Genomic DNA, 20,456 nt, shown 5'->3' on the forward strand with positions numbered 1-20,456 from the left:
GAGAATATATCCATTCAGGAAGTCCAACAAACCCCAAACAGGATAGACCCCAAAAGAAAATCACCAAGACATATCATCATCAAACTCACCAAAATCAAAGACAAAGAAATAATCCTGAAAGTAGCATGGGAAAAAAGAAAAGTTACCTACAAGGAACAACCAATATGACTAAGCTCAGATTTCTCAGCAGAAACCCTTCAGGAGAGAAAACAATGGGATGGTATATATAAAACCCTGAAAGAGAACATTTCCAACCAAGAGATATGTACCCAGCAAAATTGGACCTCAAATATGATGGTGAAATTAGGAGATTTCCAGATAAGCTGAAATTAAGGAAATTTGTTAAAATCAGACCAATCTTACAAGAAATGCTAAAGGAAGCCCTTTGGAGAGAGAAGCAACAACAGCAAACAACTGACCATTAAAACACATGATAACATAACCCAGAAACCAACCCAGCTGTGGACATATCCAAAGTAAATAAGCCTACATGATTGTAAATGGAACCAGAGACATCAATTGACAAATGAGTACAACTACAAACCAAAAAGAGGGAAAAAAAAATGTGTCATTACACAACTTCTAGATGGTAAGGGAGTCAAGACAGCTACAAGATAAAATGGACTGTTTAAACTTGGGAAGAAAACTATGTATTACAGGGTAACCTCAAAGAAAAATGATAAACCTTCATATCAAAACTAAAAAGAGGACAAGCACAAATATTTAGCAAATACTAAAGCAATAGCAACAAAGTAAGTGATAACATGATTCATAAACAAAATGAGCTCAACATAGAAAATTATATGGAACAAAGAAATCAACACCACGAAAAAGCTCATAACAAAAATGACAGCAACAAATTCATGTTTGCCAATAATTACATACCTGGCAAGGGACTTATCTCTAAGATTTAAAACTACAATGCCTCAACAGCAAAGGAATTAACAATCCAATTCAAAAATGAGCAGAAGACATGAATAGACACTTCACCAAGGAGTATATTCAGGTGGCCAGTTAATACATGAAGAGATGCTCACAATCATTGGCCATCAGAGAGATGCGAATCAAAACAACAATGAGATATCATCTCACTCCAGGACTGACGGCAAGGTTCAATGAGACTGAAAATAACAAATGCTGGTGGGCATGTGGAGAGATTGGGACTCTCATAACTGCTAGTGGGACTGTGAAGTGATACAACCACTGTGGAAAGCAGTGCAGTGATTCCTTAGAAAGCTGGAATTGGAGATACCATTTAACCCAGCAATCCCATTACTGGGTATATATCCTAGAGAGGTGAGAGTGAGGAGAGGAACAGATATATGCACACTCATGTTCATTGCAGCACTATTTACAGTGGCAAGGGGATGGAGGCAACCTACTTGCCCATCACGGAGTGGATGGCCAGACGGTGGTGCATGTGCATGATGGAATGCTGTGCAGCACTGGGGAGTGATGTAGAGTTTGCAAAACCGCATGTAATATGGATGAATTTGGAGGACATTATGCTGAGTGAAATGGGTCAGTCACAGGACAAATATGATGTTGGTTCGTTGTTGTGGAGGGTCAAGGAGATGTTTGTATGTGGAGGGAGGCTTTCTTTGTTGGTTGCCAGGGCTGGGAGGGCTGCAAAAAAAAAAAAAAAGCATTCACCCATGTCACTTTAGTTTTGTGTATTTCACTGTACATAAATTATATGTCAATAAAATGCATTTTAAAAAAAGAAAATGTTTCAAATTATACTGGGGATATTAAAACTATTTTGGTTATAATTGTCATATAATTGATATGATATTAAGTTCCATTAAGTCTGCCATGATAACTTGTTCTAGATGAATTCTCCTATGCCTGACATCAAAGTAAATATGTTTTTTAAAACTCTTAACTTCCTCCTTCCCTCTCTCTCTCTCTCTCTTTTTTTTTTTTATTTATTGAGTATGTTCAATTCTAAATCAGAACTGAGTGAAATCAGGCTTAAATGATGACAATAGAATTGTGCCTCAACATAGTAGCTTGGTATTCATCTTCTAAATTATTTTTAGTTGTTGTGCAGAAGATAAATTATATGTGATTTCTAAAGAAGCTTTGTCAAGCTCTAGCAAACTAGCTTAATTATAAAAAATTAAATTTTCTATAATGATCTCTTTTTTGAAGTGTTTAATATGAAATTACATTTGCTCAGTCATGAACTTGGTTCTTAGGCTTTTCCAGTAGTTTTTAGAATTTTAAACCATTATGTATAAATGTAATTTCAGCCTTCGTTTAGTTGTTGGTATTTAAATCAATTAAAAATTGAAAATGATGACTGGAATTGTACATCTTTTAATTAAAATGAAGCAAAGAGAATGGATTTCCTCTCTAAAATCTGAGCATGGGACTGCATTATGACACTGTCACATATGCAATAGTAATTTATGTTAGTTTTGAAAATATCAGACCAAAATGCCACTTTGATTATTTCAGCCTTTCAATAATATGACATAGCAGTATAATCATGATCCAACAAAGAGGAAAGTGTTTTCTTGCTCCTATTTTTTTCTGAAATCATACTGAGATTCCAGGGAAAATTATGAATATAAAAGAGAACATAAGTACAACTCACAAACAATAGCTTAAAACTGTCTGGGCCTCTAGGGAATGTCCACAACTTCCATCATTTAAATCTGACTTAATTTGCATGTGGGAGAGGCATAGAAAGGGTAAAACTGGCATACAAGAAGGAAAATAGACAACTTGTAAAAATTAAAGAAAGAAATGGAATTTTAACTAAAAAATTTTTCCATTTTTCTTGTGAAAAAATGTTACTGTTGTCACTGAACAATTTGTGTAGAAATTGTCAAATTTGCTGTGTAAACTTTCACTAAATACAAAATGAAATATGAGATATAGCTATAGATATAGATATATAAATTAAAAAAAAAAAAAAAGAAGTTTCTGATCGATTTGCTCCCAATCACTTCCATGTGCTAATAATACTAAAGTTCTTTCCTGGAGATAATACTCAATCCTGATTTATGTGTCTGCTTCCTCACCCCAGTGCCTTTCTTCCTCTCAACCCAAAATGGCTACTTCTAGTCCATCAAAAAAAATCCTTCCATTTTTTAAGAGAAATTTGTCCTTCATTGGAAGGTAAACTCACTCTTAAGCTTATGGTGACAAAGAGACAATAATTTATGCAATTTATTTTAAAAAATGTTCTTTACAATTTGATAAATAAAGTGATTTTAGGTGGTTGTTGTTGTTAGGTACTGTCAAGTCATCTCTGACTCATAGACACCTTATGTACAAGAGAATGAAACTCTGCCCAGTCCTGTGCCAGCTTCATGATTGTTTTATCTGAGCCCATCGTTGCAGCCACTTTGTCAATCCATCTCATTTAGGGCCTTCCCCTTTTCATTAACCCTCCACTTTACCAAGCATGATATCCTTCTCCAGAGAATGGTCCCTTCTGATAACATGACCAAAACAGGTGAGACAAAGTCTGGCCATTCTCGCTTCCAAGGTGCATTCCGGCTGCACTTCTTCCAGGACAGATCTGTGAGTTCTTTCAACAGTCCATGGTACTTTCAGTATTTTTTGTCAATACCACAATTCAAAAGCAGTAACTCTTCTTTGGTCTTCCTTATTCATTGTCCAGCTCTCACATGCATATGAAGCGATTGAAAATACCATGGCTGGGGTTAGGTGCGCCTTAGTCTTCAAGGAGATATCTTTGCTCTTCAGCACTAGAAAGAGGTGTTTTGCAGATTTTTGCAATGCAATACGATGTCTGATGTCTTTACTGCTGCTTCCATTGCTGTTAATTGTAGAACCAAGTAATATGAAGTCTTGGACTACTTCAATATTTCAATTAAAGATTGTCAAAGATTGAAGTTGTCAAATAAAGTGATTTTAGGAACATCAGATATATTAAATATCATCTCACCCCAGGACTGATGGCAAGGTTCAATGAGACAGAAAAATAACAAATGCTGGTGGGCATGTGGAGAGATTGGGACTCTCATAACTGCTAGTGGGACTGTGAAGTGATACTTCACATACTTGTTGCCATATTCTTCTGTTTATGCTATGAAACTACTGTTCTTTTAGAAAAGTGTTTTTACTATAAACAGCCATCCTATTCTTGTGTATATATGTACATAAATTGAAATAATTAATGTCACTTTGAGGACTAAAATGTACCCAGCACAAGCCATGGTATTTTCAATTACCTCAGATTGCATGTGAAAGCTGGACAATGAATAAGGAAGACCAAAGAAGAATTGATGCTTTTGAATTGTGATGTTGGAGAAGAATACTGAAAATACCATGGACTGCCAGAAGAATGAACAAATCTGTCCTTGAAGAAGTGCAGCTGAAATTCTCCTTGGAATCTAGAATGGCAAGACTTTGTCTCACCTACTTTGGTCATGTTGTCAGAAGGGACCAATCCCTGGAGAAGGATATCATGCTTGGTAAAGTGTAGGGTCAGCGAATAAGGGGAAGACCCTCAATAAGATGGATTGACACAGTGGCTGCAACAGTGGGCTCAAGTATAGCAAGGATTGTGAGTATAGTGCATGGCCAGGCAGCATTTCGTTCTGTTGTACATGGGGTCATTATTAGTGGGAGCAGACTCCACGGCATCTAACAACAACAATAAATAGAATTTATGTATCAGACAGTGTTTCACTGTTATTCATAGGTTGTTAATGGCCAATTCTTTCAGAAGTGGATGGCCCCATCCTCCTTCCTAATATGTCTTTGTCTGGAAGCTCCACTGAAACCTGTTCAATGTGTGTGACTCCGCCGGTGTTTAAAACACCAGTGGCAGAGTCTCCAGCCTCACAGCAACATGCAAGCCACTATAGTGGCAGACAAGTTTAAGAATTAATTTCTCTTTATGCCTATTTAAGACAAAATACCTACTACTCGGTGGATTTTGACTCTAAAGTAAAAATAGAAAATGCATTCCACATTTTGGGAAAAATCAGGTTAGAATTAGCATAAAAATTGTATATTTTACACATATACAAATTTTATAATTTTATAATTATAAAATTATAATTTTGTAATTTTTCCCCCTCACACCTCTGTTATAATTTAAATAAGTGTAGAGTTGGCATCCATGGGTCAAATTTTAAGTTTGGAAATCTTATTCTATTTGTTGATATAAACTAATGTAAGAAGAAAAATGAAATGTTTGAAGGAAGATTTGGACAAAAGTAAAAGGAGATTTAGGGTTATATAAATAAGTCATGTAACCAATATCTGAAGCATGGCAAATAATGTGAAAATATGCATTCCTTCAGCATTTATTAATAACATTAATCCATGTTTTATTAGTCAACTTTCACTAGGTGAAGGTACAGTTACAAATGACCTCAGCATCTCAGAGGCTTACAGCATCAATGGCATATTTCTTGCTCCAATGGCTGCAGTAAATTGTGGCTCTACCTATGTATTTTCTTTTTCTGGGACTGGTTGAAAGAATAACTCTATTCTGGAACATGTCTTTTCTACACAGAGAGAAGGAAAAAAAAATCCGCATGATGACTTTTATATACGTAATATTCAGAACTCTCTGACTTCCACTCACATTTCAATGGCAAAAGCAAGCCATAAGGCCAAGAATAACATTATGGAACTGTAAGTCATAGGGCAATGGGGAGAGCAGCATATAATCCTTTTATCAGAAAACTAAAACCAAACTCACTGCCATTAAGTCTTTTCTGACTCATGATGACCTCATTGGGTTTCTGAGGTGGAAAATCATTACAGAGGTAGATTGCCCCATCTTCCTTCCATAGAGCAGCTGGTGGGTTTGAACTACAGACCATCTGGTTAGCAGCCAAATGCCTTACCCACATCACCAGAGCTCTTTGTGGGAAAGGTAGGACAAAATAATAATGAAAAATACAATCTACCTGTATCATATCCCAATAGTGTTTTCCTTGGAAAATGTGGGGCTATGTGTAAATCTTGAAAAGTCAGGGAAAACACAGGTCAGAAGCCGAGTCATCATTTAACAAGGACTGGCAGAGTTCTTTCATGAGTACTGAAATTTCAGGTGTTTTGTCTTTGAAATTAACACAAGAATAGGATGGCTGTTTATAGTAAAAACACTTTTCTAAAAGAACAGTAGTTTCATAGCACAAGCAGAAGAATATGGCAACAAGTATATAAAGAGTGGGATGTAGTAATTTGAAATATTTTGTCATGAAGTTCTTAAGTTGTTCATGAAGTAACAGATTAGAATAATTTAAAGTTTCATTGTAGCCTTTAACATAAATACCATAATAACACAGAGAGGTATAACCAAATAAATCATTAGAAGAGATAAGATTAAATGAATACCGTAGAATATTTGGTTCACCTTTAAAAAAAAAAAAAGAAAGGAAAAGAAAAGCACAAGAAGAAAATGATTGATCAAATATAAATCAAACACCAAGTTCCTAGACTTAAAAACCACTATATCAATAATTACATTAGAAGTAAATGGACTGAATTCCCTGATTAAATGCAGATGTATTTAGACTGGATAAAAAAGACTCAACTTTATGTTGTTTACAAGAAACATGCTTTAAACATAAGAAATAAACAGGTTGAAAGAAAAAGAATGGACACTATAGCAAAAGAAAGCTGCCATGTCTACATGACTGTTAGAACAAAGTAGACTCCAAGATGAATATCAAGTTTTTAAAAAGGGGCATTTCCTAATGATAAAAGGGTCATGTACTCGAGAAAATATAAAGCTACTAAATTGCCATACACCCAATATCAAAGCTCCCAACTATTTTAAATACTTGAGACAACATTGAAAAACAGAGTGAGTACAAAACAAATTCATTGTCACAGGTAGAGGTTTTAATATTCTTTTCTCAGTAATAGATTGAACAAATAAATAAAAAGTCAGTACAAATGCAGATGACTTAAACAACACTAACCTTTTATAAAGGTAATTAACATTAATTAAAAAAAAGTTAGTCCCGACAAAAGCAGGTTATACCTTCTTAGATACACATGAAAATTCAAGAAGATAGACCATATTTTGGGCCATAAGATCAATAAGTATCAAAGGATTTAAATTAAACAAAGAGTGTTCATTAAATTTAAGATAAATAAAAATCAGTCACTTCAGAAAATTCCCAAATGTTTGGTAGCTAAAAAACACACTAGTTGATAATCCATGGATCAGTGAAGAAATCCCTAAGGAAATTACAATATATTTTCAATAAAAAATATGAACACAACACATATCAATATTTGTGGGATGAAGCTAAAGCAGTCTTTAGAAATAAATTTATAGATTTAAATACCCATATTAGAAAATAAGGAAGGTATAAAATTAAACCCTTCTGCTTTCATTTCGAGAAACTAGAAAGAGAACAAAATAAACCCCAGATACATAGCATGAATGAGGAAATAGAAATGAGCAGAAATCAATAAAATAAAAAATTTGAATAGTCTTGAAAGTGTTAAAACAAATTGAATTTGTAACTGAAAATCTTAGGACCATAAAAGCCAACTCTGAGAACAGAGTCTCACTTTTCTATTTTCATATTATTCTAGAACAGATGAAAATCAACCTGTGGTCACAGATATCAGACCAGTAGTTTCACAAATATGTAATCAGAGGTGAGGGGAATGACTGAGAAGAGGCACTAGGGAACTTTCTGGGGCGATGGAATTGTTCTTTGTCTTTATATGCAATTCTCAAAGTTGATTGAAAGGTACCTTTAAAACCTGAGCATTTAATTAAATATAAATTATACCTCAGTTTTAACAAAATGAATGGAATTGAAAAAGTTTTTTTGAACATTGTATTCCACCATGTTTTCAGAAATAGTGTAACATGGGTTAAGAAAATTTTCAGAGGCACAGGAATGCATTCTAGTGGATTAGGAAGAGAACTGGGCTCCAAAGGAATATACCAATGTTCAGGAGACTCAGTGAGAAGACCTGTCCTGAGTGATGAGGTGGTGATGAAGGAACCAGAAGAAGCCACCAGGGCATAGAGATTTGAGCAGAGGTAATTTGATTATCTCTCATAATCCCCTAAATCTGAGTCTCCCTAAAAGTTTAAGTCAGTTTTAACAGTGGGGCATAGTATTAGATGTAATGTGCTTTCAGTAGCTCCAGTTATGTCTTCTAATTTCCCTCAGGCACTTGCTGAAACCTAATAAAAGGCTTAAAATGAAAATACAAAGCTACTATAACACTTTAGGATAAAGTAAACTATTTCTATATAATTATTGTTTTAAAAATCAATGTATGTATGAAAACAATGAAGTGTTGATCATTCTTTTTTCTGATAATGTACAAAAAAGAAAAAGAAGAGCCAGTCCAATTCAACACACCTTTACTGAGCATTTAACCTGAGCTAAATCGGTGGCTTTCAAACTTTTGTGACTATGACCTTTAAGAAAAAAAGCAATTTATATAATATTGTAACCCAGCATACACAAACAGAATGTGCCTGCATGCTAGAACACCCTGGTTATGCAATGGTTAAGCAATCCACTGCTAAACTGAAGACTGATGGTTCAAACCCACACGACCACTCTTCTGGAGAAAGACCTGGAGACCTGAGCTCACAAAGATTCTAGCCAAAAAACCCTATGGAGAAATATTATTCATGAAGTTCTATGAGTTTGAAATCAACTCAATGACATGAAGCAACAACGACACTACACACACATACACACATATATTTAAAACAATGTTGTCGTTGCTATTGTTTTTGTGTGCTGGCTAGTCAATTCTGACCCATAGTGACTTTCTGTGATGGAATAGAACTCATAGGATTTCCTAGGCTATAATCTTACGGGAGCTCTGGTGGTATAGTGCCTAAGACATTTGCCTGCTAACCAGAAGGCTGGTGGTTCAAACCCACAAGCCACTTCTCAGAAGGAAGACTGGACAATATATTTCTATAGAGATACTGCCTCGGAAACCCAAGGAGGGGTCGCTATGAGTCAGGATTGACTAGATGGAAGTAAGTTTTTTTTTTTGTTTTGTTTTTCAATCTTTATGGGATCAGATTGCCAGGACTCTTCTCCCCCAGAGTGGGCATAAACTCCCAACTTTTCCATTAGCAGCCAAGTGCCTAACTACTGTGCCACCAGGGCTCCTTCAAACAATGGTATAAAATAAAAGCTAGACTTACTAAGATTCGCTCTCAGGTTTTCTATTGTAGTATATTCTGTTTGCAAAAATGCTGGTTATGATTCAGTAACTAGATTTCACTACTCACTAATAGGTTCTGAATTATGGCTTAAAAAGCATGGTGCTATCCTTGTTACTCAAAATGTGGTCTGTGAACTAGTAGCATCTGGGGACTTGTAAATGCAGAACCTTGGGCCACATAGTGCACCTACTGAATCAAAATCTGATTTTAACTAATCTCCAGATTATTTTTGTGCACTTTCCAGATTTATGCAAGGTAATATAGCAAGACAATACTTGAGACAGAGGAAGAAGTCTTCTTAGAAGTATTTAAGACAGAGGTTCTGACTCAGGGATAGTTTATTTGTTTTTCTTTCTTTTTTTTTTTTTTAAGAATATATATATCTAACTTCCCAACTAAACCTACTAATTCAGTATTTCCAAGGATATCCCAGAACATTTATGTTAAAAAAATAAATAAATGAACAAGCAAAATGTATCAGAGCTTCTAAACTTCAAAACCCAACTTAGGTGGTGCAAACAGTTAAACACTCAGCTGCTAACGGAAAGATTTGTGCTTTGCCAGACATGCAGTCTCCAGGAGTCAGAATCCACTTGATGAAAATGGGTTGGATTTTTTTCCCCATTTCCCCATTGTCTAGTCTAAAGAGTTACATAAAAGCTGTGCACTGATCATTTGTTTATCTGTTTTTCTTCATGTTTTCACAAAGGCACTGACTGGTGCTTCAGTGATGAGAAAATACGTTATTTTTCTTTGCAGGTGAATTCATACAAAGGCATTTTATTGCTGTTCCCATTGATGAATATATTGATGGAGTATTACTGCTGCCTCTTCTGAATTTATTTCTCCTTACTGGAGAATTTCAAAACATCTAGAGTCTACCAATAACTGTCCTTTTATAGGAATATAATGTGACTTCCAGTAGGAATATTATTATAGTTCTGCTGAGTGAGCACATCTCATCCCTGGATTACTTCCAGTAGATCCCTAACCAAGAATCTGTAGTGCAGAAGAAAATGAGCTACCCCTAAGTGGCTATCACGGTTCATTAAGGACCTGCCCATTGTGTTAGTATGTTTCCTGAGTGATGAGAAGTTTTAGCCTGGAAGTTGCTAATCTTGCTAACACTAAAAAGCTCTCTCCCATTAGCAGCTTCTGTGTTGCATTAATAATAAGATAGTAATAAAGAGACCGACCTCAGCTGTTCAGTCTCCCCTGAGGTGAGGGCCTGGTTTCCCTCTTATCCCCTTGGTCCACTGTAATGGTCTGGAGTGTATTAAAGTAATAGATTATGACATAAGTGCTGTCTATGTTATCAGAGTCTAAAATACCTTCTTTTCAGGGAGGAGCGCCTATTTTTTTAGACTTCCAAATTTAAAACTATACCATCAATACATTTGTAATTGAGGTTGATATGTATAATTCATATTTTTTATGAAAGTGCATATTATCAAGTACAGGACAAAAAAAAAAAAGAGGTAGCTTTACAAAAAAATAAATCTATCTACCTTTCCTGGAAGAATTATAAAACAGAGAGCTCGGGATGAGATGTCTTTTTGTTGTTTTATAAAAAAATAGTATCACTCATTTCCACAGAGACAAATAAAAGGAAATCATGGAATGTGCTTTAATAAAATACTAAAAACTCTTGTTAATAGTCACAGAAGAGATGATAAGAAAATATCATATAAAAACAAAATGATTAAGTTGGATTTGATTAAGTTCAGAGTACTAATAAATTGTGTCTTTTTTAAAGTGTAATCTTAATGGGGTTCATAAAAACTTGAGCCAGTGATGGACTTAATTGTTTATTCTCTTTTCTATTGAAAATAATTAACCTTTTGCAAAACTGTACTTTTAAAGGCCTCTTGATTGAAACATCTGTTTTTAAGTATACTTACAGTCCATCCATGGAATAAGATTATTTCTGCAGTAGTTAGGTTGCTGCAGTTTTTCATTGTCAAGTAAAACTATTTTTGCCTTCAATTGCATGTTTTAATTAGGTAACTAGTGATCCATCACCTCAAAAGTCTTGCTCATATTTTATTCCTCACACACAAAATATTAGACATTTTTTTCTGGATTTATACTAGTAAGTCCTGATTTTGAAAGGTTAGTTTTATACTCAGGTTATACAGTGCCTAATTTTTGTACCTGTAACTTAGAAAATAAAAGAATTATCATCAGTAATCATCACAGTGACTGAATAGGTACATTTTATAATAAAATATATATTCATAACCCTCTCACCAGAAACTCTGTGATTGGCTCAGTGAAATATTTATGTGCATTCTAGTTATGTGGCAGTGAAATTCAAGAAATTACAGTACAAAACACCTAAAAGTTGTTTTCTAAAAACTAATAATTAGCATATTTTCTTGTAACTACGGAACACTTTGAAGAAAATAGAAGAAGACATATCTCATAATTCAGGACTTCCCATATATATTTTTAAATGATATGTGAAAACTTTATTTGAATAAGAAAATGTATCATCAAGGAGTGAGAAAATGCCAAGTATTTTTTATAAAGTATATGTTATATATTTCCTTTAGACATTTTGTTGTTGTTGTTGTTGTTTGCCATTGAGTCGGCCCCGACTCAGGGTTTCCGATGCAGTATCACTACGGAAGTAGGAATGCCCAACCTTCCTTCCGAGGAGTGGCTGGTGGGTTTGAACCTCCAGCCTTCTGGTTAGCAGTCAAGTGCCTTAGCCACTATGCTACCAGAGCTCCTTTAGACATGTAACCATCTAAATCTATTTTAATTAATTAACTTTCATATGGTCTATTTATTAGGCAAGCAATTTTGATTAATTCAGTTGTCTAATTGTTTTATTTTTCTTATAAAACACACACCAGTGGGTGGCATATTATTGTTAGAGTTGACCATAAACTTAAAGGAGAAAAGAGGTAAGAAGTTCTTTTGAAGAGCCGATAGCAAACAGGTCCACTGGAAAAGTAGCAGTTTGAACATTGGATAGTGTCAATGTTGTCAGTATTCTACAGACTTACCTGAATCTCTTGTATTTACTTCTCCTCTGTCCTACAGTCCATGAAGGCTCAGGAGAAACCAGCCAAAAGGAGACATCCACCTGTGATATTTGCCAGTTTGGTGCTGAATGTGATGAAGATGCTGAGGATGTCTGGTAACATGCTACTTTTAATATTTTAAACAAAAATATGATGATGACTACCTTATTTTTATTTCATCCATCATTCTCTAAAATAAGGCATTGCTGTCACTTGAGGTGCATTAAGGTGTGTGCCAGCCAGGAGCTCCCCAGAGCATCACTTGATAAGGGAAACCAACATATCATCAAGACTCACCCAAACACTTAATGTTAAGCAATGGGGAGAGTCTTTCTCAAGGCAACTCCATGTGTATCAGAGTAGAACTGTGCTCCACAGAGCTTTCAATGGCCGATTTTGGGGAAGTAGGTTGCCAGGCCTTTCTTCTGAGTCAACTGTAAGTGGACTCCAACCTCCCACCTTTCAGTTGGTGGCCAAGCATATTAACCATTTACCCTACCTGTGCAAACTGGGTAGTCACAGACATTGTGTGTTAGAGCACACTGATAGGAAAGGTAACATTACACAATTTCACGTTTTCAATATTTGCTAGTGACTGTTTCTATAGCTCAACATGATATTTCAAGCTGTTAATTATCGTGCTGTCAATTATTTTACTTTTAAAAATGCACATGGACCCTTCAATTTCTATCTTTCTTTCTTTTCTTTTCTTTTCTAGAGTTTTCATTCCCCTGGGTTTTCTTCTCTTTAATCATCTTTCAGATCATCTTTCAGTTATATAGTGCACTTTTCAAGTACAAAGATATAACAAATAATAATATCTAAAAAATGCTTTGCTAGTGAGTTGATTCTGACTCGTAGTAACCCTGTGAGACAGGGTAGAACTGCCCCCACAGGGTTTCCAAGACTGCAAATCTTTTCCAGAAGCAAACTACCACATCTTTCTCCCACAGAGGTAATAATAGACACAAATTATGGATTGCTTAGTTTGTGCTTGGCCCCTTTATACACATTGTTTTTTGTTTTTTGTTTTTTCCTCAACAGTCTTCAAATTATTAGGTGATATTTCACTTTATAATGAGGAAACAAGAGTTTTCATTTTATTTTTGTGGGGAGTGTTGACTTAGTTCTGGTTTGGAGAATGTTAATTAGGGAGGACTTGATCCAACTTATATTGAATAAACATCATTGTGCCTGGAGTGAAAGAGAATGATGCTGAGGGACTGGAAGCAGAGAGGCTGGGAAAACCAAGCCAAGTGCTTTCAATGTGAGAAAATGGAAAAGTGGGTGGTGCTGGAGTCCATGATCCCAGCACTGGGTATGGTTCTCCACCTGATTCAGATGAGCCTCAAAGCACTCCAGGCTACCTTCTTCTTCTTTCTTTTTTGAGAGTCCCAGAGAAACAGCAAGTTGAGGGCCCAGGCTAAGCATCTAGCACAATGCTCATTTCATTAGGAAAAAAGAAAGAAAGAAAAGTTGCTTTGGAGTCAATTCTGACTCATGGTGCCCCCATTAATGTCAGAGTAGAACTGTGCTCAATAGAGTTTTTGTTTTGTTTTTCCTTTTGAGGAAACTGAGTATTAAAGTTTTTACATGGTAGGGCAGAAATGAAAATATGAGATGAAAGTATCTAGAGGGTGTTAGTATAACAATTCAACTAAAGTTGCAATTAAAATAATATTTCTTTCCTGTCTTGTCTGAAAAATGCAGTGGTCAGATTGCAGGCAGCTTAGATCCTGTGGTTCTAGAGACCTGCAGGGTTACAGCTGATGACTTGGGACATGCTAGCAGCAGACACTGGGAACTCATCCAGCCGAGCAGAGTATCATTCCAGGTGCCTAGGCCGGGGGTTGAGGGGCAGTCTAAAGTGAAGGTAGTCATACAAGAGGATATGGGCAAGGCTGATGGCATCAGAAAGATTCATCACTAGCCATAGAAACCCAAGTTCAGCAGGAGTCTCCTCAGTCATGAAAGAATTGGGTATCAATCAGGAAAACAAATTAGAGACTAAATAGGAAAAGAATAGACAGATACCCACTTACAGGAACTGGTGTTCAAAGCCCGACCTTGGTTACAAGGGGCTGGAATAAGTGCCTGGATCTTGGCAACAAATTACAAGGTCAGAATGAAACCAGCAGCAAGGCTGACTGGATGCTGAATCATTTAGCTTTTGGCTAAGATTTCTTGTACGCCCCCAGCCTAGAGACAAGATAAGTTCCAAAATGTGGAATAATGCTGGACTTCCAGATGGGGGCTAAGTGGCCATAGCTGTGAAGATTAGAGGGATCCAGGGGCAGGGAGCCAAGAAGATCATTATACTTCCCAAGCAAGAATGAAAAGTTGTTAGCGATTCAATAAAATGTACTTAAAATGTCCGATGCAAGCAATAAGGAATGGTACTGAAATGATAAGCGTATTGATTTTTATTTACATAAATACCTTTGTATGTTAACATATTGTAGTTATGGCCATGAAGGGCAGATTGAAAACAGCTGAAGGACATAAGAATAAAGCAAATAAATGAAATTAAATAGGCATGGAATCAAAGAGGCCATAAAGTAGGATAAGCAATAGGGGAGTGATCAGACTCAAGGGCTAGTCAACAGAACATTCACTGAATCGTGGGAGCTTTCACACACTATTGATTTCAGAGGAAACCATGAGCAGGTCCTCTTGAAAACAAAAAAAAAAAATAGCATATGCTGTGTGATACAGGCAGCAAACTCAAGATTTGGTTTTGCTTGTTCTCTCTCATAATGTTATTATTGTATTTGCAATATTGAAATGAAGGTAAAAAATTAATTTTTGATTTTTCTTTAATTTGACCTAAGAAATTAATATTTTAAATTTTACCCCAAGCATAAAGTATAGCTACTAAACTATAATTAATATGGTTACTCAAAGGTGCTCAGATGAAGATGAAGAAGTAGCTCTGTTAGAATTTAAAAGCTTGTACACAGGTCAATTGATCCTGCTTCATGATTAGATGAGTTTTTTAGTTAAAAGTCAGGTCACATGGAGAAGAAAAAAATAGAGAAGGAGAAGCCAAGTGGAATGAGAAGAGAAACAGTAATTACAAGATGGCATTAATAAGTCATGAAACTTGTCACATAACATTTTAATACTTTATTTTATGTAAGTGACTTATAAGCTATTCTACACCCTCCCTTATTTTCTATGATATCATTTAGAGGTATTTTTTTGCCTCAACTTCTTTTCTTCCTATGAAGAACATCAAGAGGTGGAAAATCAGACTATGGTTAGGTTTTCTCAATAAGAAATATCATTGCTATAAAATATTTTTCTGTTATAGATATCGGCCTAAAAGTAGGAGCGGATCAAGCTTTCAAAATAGAGCTAAAAGTGACCAAATGAGAAGTGGTCCACAACACAGTTGCATCTATTCTCCTATCCGGAGCAGGGCTTTATTTCAGATGGACTTCAGAAATAATACATATCCCTGTGCAAAGGGGTATGTATGCCTGTTTGTGGGAAAGGGTTACAAGAAAGAGAAAAGAACTGTAAAGGTTGTTTCTCTTCATGTCTAGACTTAAGAGTTGAAACTAAAAACTAATATTTATATAACAAAGAGATTCTCAAGTATGTCTTTCCAAATATAATTTACAATAAAGTAATAAAGCCCTCTCTGGTAGCACTGGGAATACCAACTTAAGGATTTAGAACAAACATTTTGAGTTGGTTTTGAGAAGCAGTAATTATATCACTAAGTCCAAAATAGGTCAATAGTAATTATTTGCACTGGGAACTATTCCTAAGAGGTAATTAGCCTAGAACTTTTTACTGATTCTGTCAGAAGTCGTTCAGAACCCTAAGGTTGGTTCTTGATTTCATACAAGAAAAGCAAGTAGATAGCTGTGACTGATCACGGTGAAAAACGGGTGTGTGACTGATTTCATGGCTAGCACTGCCAGGGTGTCAGAATAGATCAAGGAAGGGAGCACAGATGTAAGAGCAGATGTAGCTGGGTGACAGATGACATAAAGGAGCAGCTTAAATTATTATCCATATTTGCTTCATACATATGCTTTACAACTCCTTATCCTATTTTAACTTTGCTTTTGTACTATTCTCCACATGTCATTCAGATTCCATTAGCAAAATCATACTGGCTTAAATGCTATTAATTTCTCAGTCATTCATTTTGTTTTTAGAAGCATTAATAGTAATGTTTTCCAGTTTTAGTGTATAACATCCTCGTATTTGACTGCAGCGGTAAGAAAGAAGAAAAGACAAAGTGGTTGCAGTAAGATGAGTCAGAAGAGAGAGTGAATGTGCATCTATTTTTTTCATTATTTCACTGATGTTCCATAACTGACACAGGGTGTGGGATTTGGCATTCCTTTTGTGAGTGTCTCTTATAAAGACGATTTAGTTTGAAGTCTTTAACATCTTGCTCCTTTGATCTGAGAAGGCTCCTTGTCACTAGGAAGACTGTGTGTTGCTGGCATCACTCCCATCTTTAATGCATTTTGGACCACAGAGACTCATGAATATTTTAAGCAGGTCAATGGCCATGGATGATCCTTGGTACTAGATTTCACCATACATATAAGTAAATTAGACATTACGTCCTGCTGACTTTAGTATGTTTAGGTTTTGAGTTTAATAGGGAAAATTAAGACACCTCTGAGAAAAATACAGAAAGTGATTTCTTTTAAAACTACTACTGGTAGACAATTGAACAGAAAGACTGTGTTGCTAGTGGAAAGTTTCCAGTTGTTTCCTACTAAGTAAAAAGATCAGTTAGGGTTGTATTGGAATATTCAACTAAGAGGCTGCTGATTGGTTGCAAAATTTAAGTGAATTGAAAGTTCTTTCAGTCTTCCCTAGGGTGTCTCCTTTTTATTGATACCCTTTAGTCTATGGCCTCAGAACTGTAAATATGGTAACCAAACTCACAGCTGCCTTCTAGCATGAGTTACTCATGGAGACGATCAGGAAAAACAAAACAACGGAGTGTAGGTCTGGGCATAGAAACCCAGGTTGTTTTTGTTGGATTTATTTATGGCTTTCTGAGAACACTTTTTCAATCCAAATTTCCTGCAGTTGGGTTACTGCTGCCTCAAATTGCTTCTTATCATCCACCGTGAAGACAATGGCTATTATCTCCAAAACTGCCATAGCACTTTCTATTTGTATAGGTGGGTGGGAACTGAAGAGTGAAGACATTTTTCTCTTCCTTTTGATGCTTCCATTTGCTCAGAAAATGCTTCTAGGAAAAGAGGAAGGTAGACATTGCTGGCTTGGAGAAAGATGCCTTGTTCTAACCCTGTAACTTCTGGGAGGAAATACTGACACTGTTACAAATATATGTCCCAATATACAAGTTTGAGTTTAATTTTTTTAAATTGACTTTCCTTTGTTTGTGTTTTTCTCTACCTGTATTCATCAAGAAAACCAAATATATTTTTTCTAATTTCACACAGTGAAATCATTTAAATTTAGAATGGCTGTTGTATTACATAGGACTAGTGTTTGTAACATAACATGTGCAATGATTTGTACAGGGTATTAAATAATGCCCTGTGCCAACCAACACAATATCTCTTGACCCACACTTCCCTCTGCAGTAGCTGCAAATAAATAGTCAAATCTGTAAACTGAAGCCAAAAGCTTAAAGTGTTACATAGAAGGAAATATTAATAACAATAACATTTCATTTGAGGAATTTATTATTGTTAGGTGCCGTTGAGTTAGCCTGACTCATAGCGACCGGGTGCACAACAGAAGAAAACAATGCATGATCCTGTGCCATCCTCACGATCCTTGCTATACTTGAGTGCCCTGTTGCAGCCACTGTGTCAATCCATCTTCTTGAGGGTCTTCCCCTTTTTCACTGACCTTCCACTTTACCGTGCCTGATATCCTTCTCCAGGGAATGGTCCCTTCTGACAACATGACCAAAGTAGGTGAGATGAAGTCTGGCCATTCTCATTTCCAAGGAGCATCTTGGTTGCACTTCCAGGACAGATTTTTTCATTCTTCAGTCAGTCCATATTATTTTTGATGACACCACAATTCAAAAGCATCAACTCTCCCTTGGTCTTCTTTATTCATTGTGCAGCTTTCACATGCATATGAGGCTATTGACAATACCATGGCTTGAATTAGGTGCACCTTAAGTCCCTACAGTGACATCTTTGCTCTTCAAAACTTTAAGTAGGTCTTTTGCAGCAGATTTCCCTGGTGCAATATGATGGACATATAATTTCTTGATTGCTGTTTCCATAGGTGTTGAAAGTGGATCCAACTAAAATCCACCACGTGTCTCAGTTTGTCATACTGTGGTGGCTTGCATGTTTCTGTGAGGCCGGATCACTAATACCAGCATGGTCACCAATAGTAGACAGCTTCAGCAGAGCTTCCAGACTGAGACAGACTTGGAAGAAGGAAGGGGCTATCCCTTCCTTAAAGAATTGGCCACTGAAAACCTTGTGAAGAGCAGTGAAACACTGTCTGATACATGAGGGCTAGGCAATTCCAAAAGAAAATCTAACCCACCCTCCAAAGAAGGGGGCAATGATTTATGACAAATAAAACTTAAAAAATAAATTGAAATTTGAAAATATGTCAGCATCTTTCTAACAGATGCTTACCTCAGGTCCTCCATAATGCTACCTCAAAGAAATTGAATTTTCCGAGAAGTTCCAGAGAGCCTTTTGAATTTTTCTTAGTAACTATGCTTCAATTCTCCTAGCTATCACATTGTGGTAAATGAAACTTAATTGGATACGACAGATGCAAGAATACAAAGAAACACAGAAATGAAGTATTCTAAACATTAACATGTTTTGAAATTTTTATTTAGATTAAACACTGTCATCAAGTTAGTTCCATCTCATAACAACCCCCATTGGGTTTCCAAGGCTGTAAATCTTTATAGAAGTGCATTATGCAGTATAAATCATGTAAGTTCCTTTTATATAAAAACAATGAAATACAAAGTGAAGGCAGAATAAAGGAGACAAAACTCAGTACAGGTGTTTTTACTAATAACTTAATGGTTTTCATCATTTGTTTCTCTTGCTTTCTAAAATCTTGTTGTAGACTGACCTGATAATAGGATATTGCCTTACCTTTTGGTGCTCATTCACAACTTGTCTCAATTTTCACTTGAGTTTTCTGGTCCTCGACTTGTAGCACATTCTGAGTCAGAAATTCCTGTCTTTTAGATCCATGGTATACATACTCGATGACCCAGTGTCCCAATGTAGCATTCTAGCATCAGAGGTAATATCACATTGCTGTTGTCAAAATATGATAGAACTTCCAAATATTCTATTTCACTACATTATTAAATAAAAATATGTTTATTGTGTATCAGGTACAGTCCAAATTGTTTACATGTAAAGTGCCATTTAATCCTTACATCAATCCTATGAAGTTTAACCACAAAAGCAGCAGGATCCAGGTAAGGGGTGGGAGGCAGGCAGGCCCCAGCCTCCAGAGCCAGAAAAGGGAGGGAGCAGCTGGGGACCACAAAGGAGCAGGATCCAGGTAGGAATTAGGTAAGGGCAGTATGGAGAGGTTTCCAGCATCTAAGGGAGACAAACTTGTCTGTGAGTTTGTCATCCTGTGGGACTGGCAGGCTGCTATGAACTTGAGGCTGTGCCACCAGTGTTTCAAATGACAGCAGGGTGCACAGAGTGCACAGGCTTCAACACAGCTTACCGACTGAGACAGACCAGGAAGAAGAAAGAGAGCATCCACTTCTCAAAATATCAGCAATGGAAACCCTTATGAATAGCAGAGAAACATTGTCTGATACATTACTGGGCAACTTTATAAAGAGCTTGGAAATATTATCCAACACAGATGAGCCCCTTGGGTTGGAAGGCACTCAAAATAGGACTGGGAAAGAGCTGCCTCATCAGAGCAAAACCAACCTTAATGGTATGGATAAAGTAAAGCTTTCGCAACCTCCATGTACTGATGTGGCGCAACTCAAATTGAGGAGAAACAGCTCCAAACATCCATTAATAATAGGAACATGGAATGTATGAAATATGAATCTAGGAAAATTGGAAGTTGTCAGAAATGAAATGGAATGCATAAAGATTGATATCCTAGGCATTTGTTGTTGTTGTTGTTATGTGCCATCGAGTTGGCCCCGACTCATAGCGACCCCTCCTTGGATTTCCGAGGCAGTATCACTACGGAAGTAGGATTGCCCAACCTTCCTTCCGAGGAGTGGCTGGTGGGTTTGAACCACCAGCCTTCTGGTTGGCAGTCAA

At 36.3% G+C, this 20,456-nt stretch overlaps 1 protein-coding gene across 1 annotated transcript in view; it reads left to right on the top strand.

The window, feature by feature from the left end:
• The window catches only part of TMEFF2 (transmembrane protein with EGF like and two follistatin like domains 2), a 348,665-nt gene that overhangs the window by 168,173 nt on the left and 160,036 nt on the right, over positions 1 to 20,456 (top strand). Inside the window, exon 5 of the mRNA XM_007948792.2 lies at positions 12,221 to 12,317. Within this exon, the coding sequence (XP_007946983.1) occupies positions 12,221 to 12,317 (97 nt within the window). The remainder of the gene's footprint in view (positions 1 to 12,220; positions 12,318 to 20,456) is intronic.

The sequence above is a fragment of the Orycteropus afer genome, unplaced genomic scaffold (assembly GCF_000298275.1).
Source record: "Orycteropus afer afer isolate SDZICR_OR568_19922 unplaced genomic scaffold, OryAfe1.0 scaffold00001, whole genome shotgun sequence".
NCBI lineage: Eukaryota > Metazoa > Chordata > Mammalia > Tubulidentata > Orycteropodidae > Orycteropus > Orycteropus afer.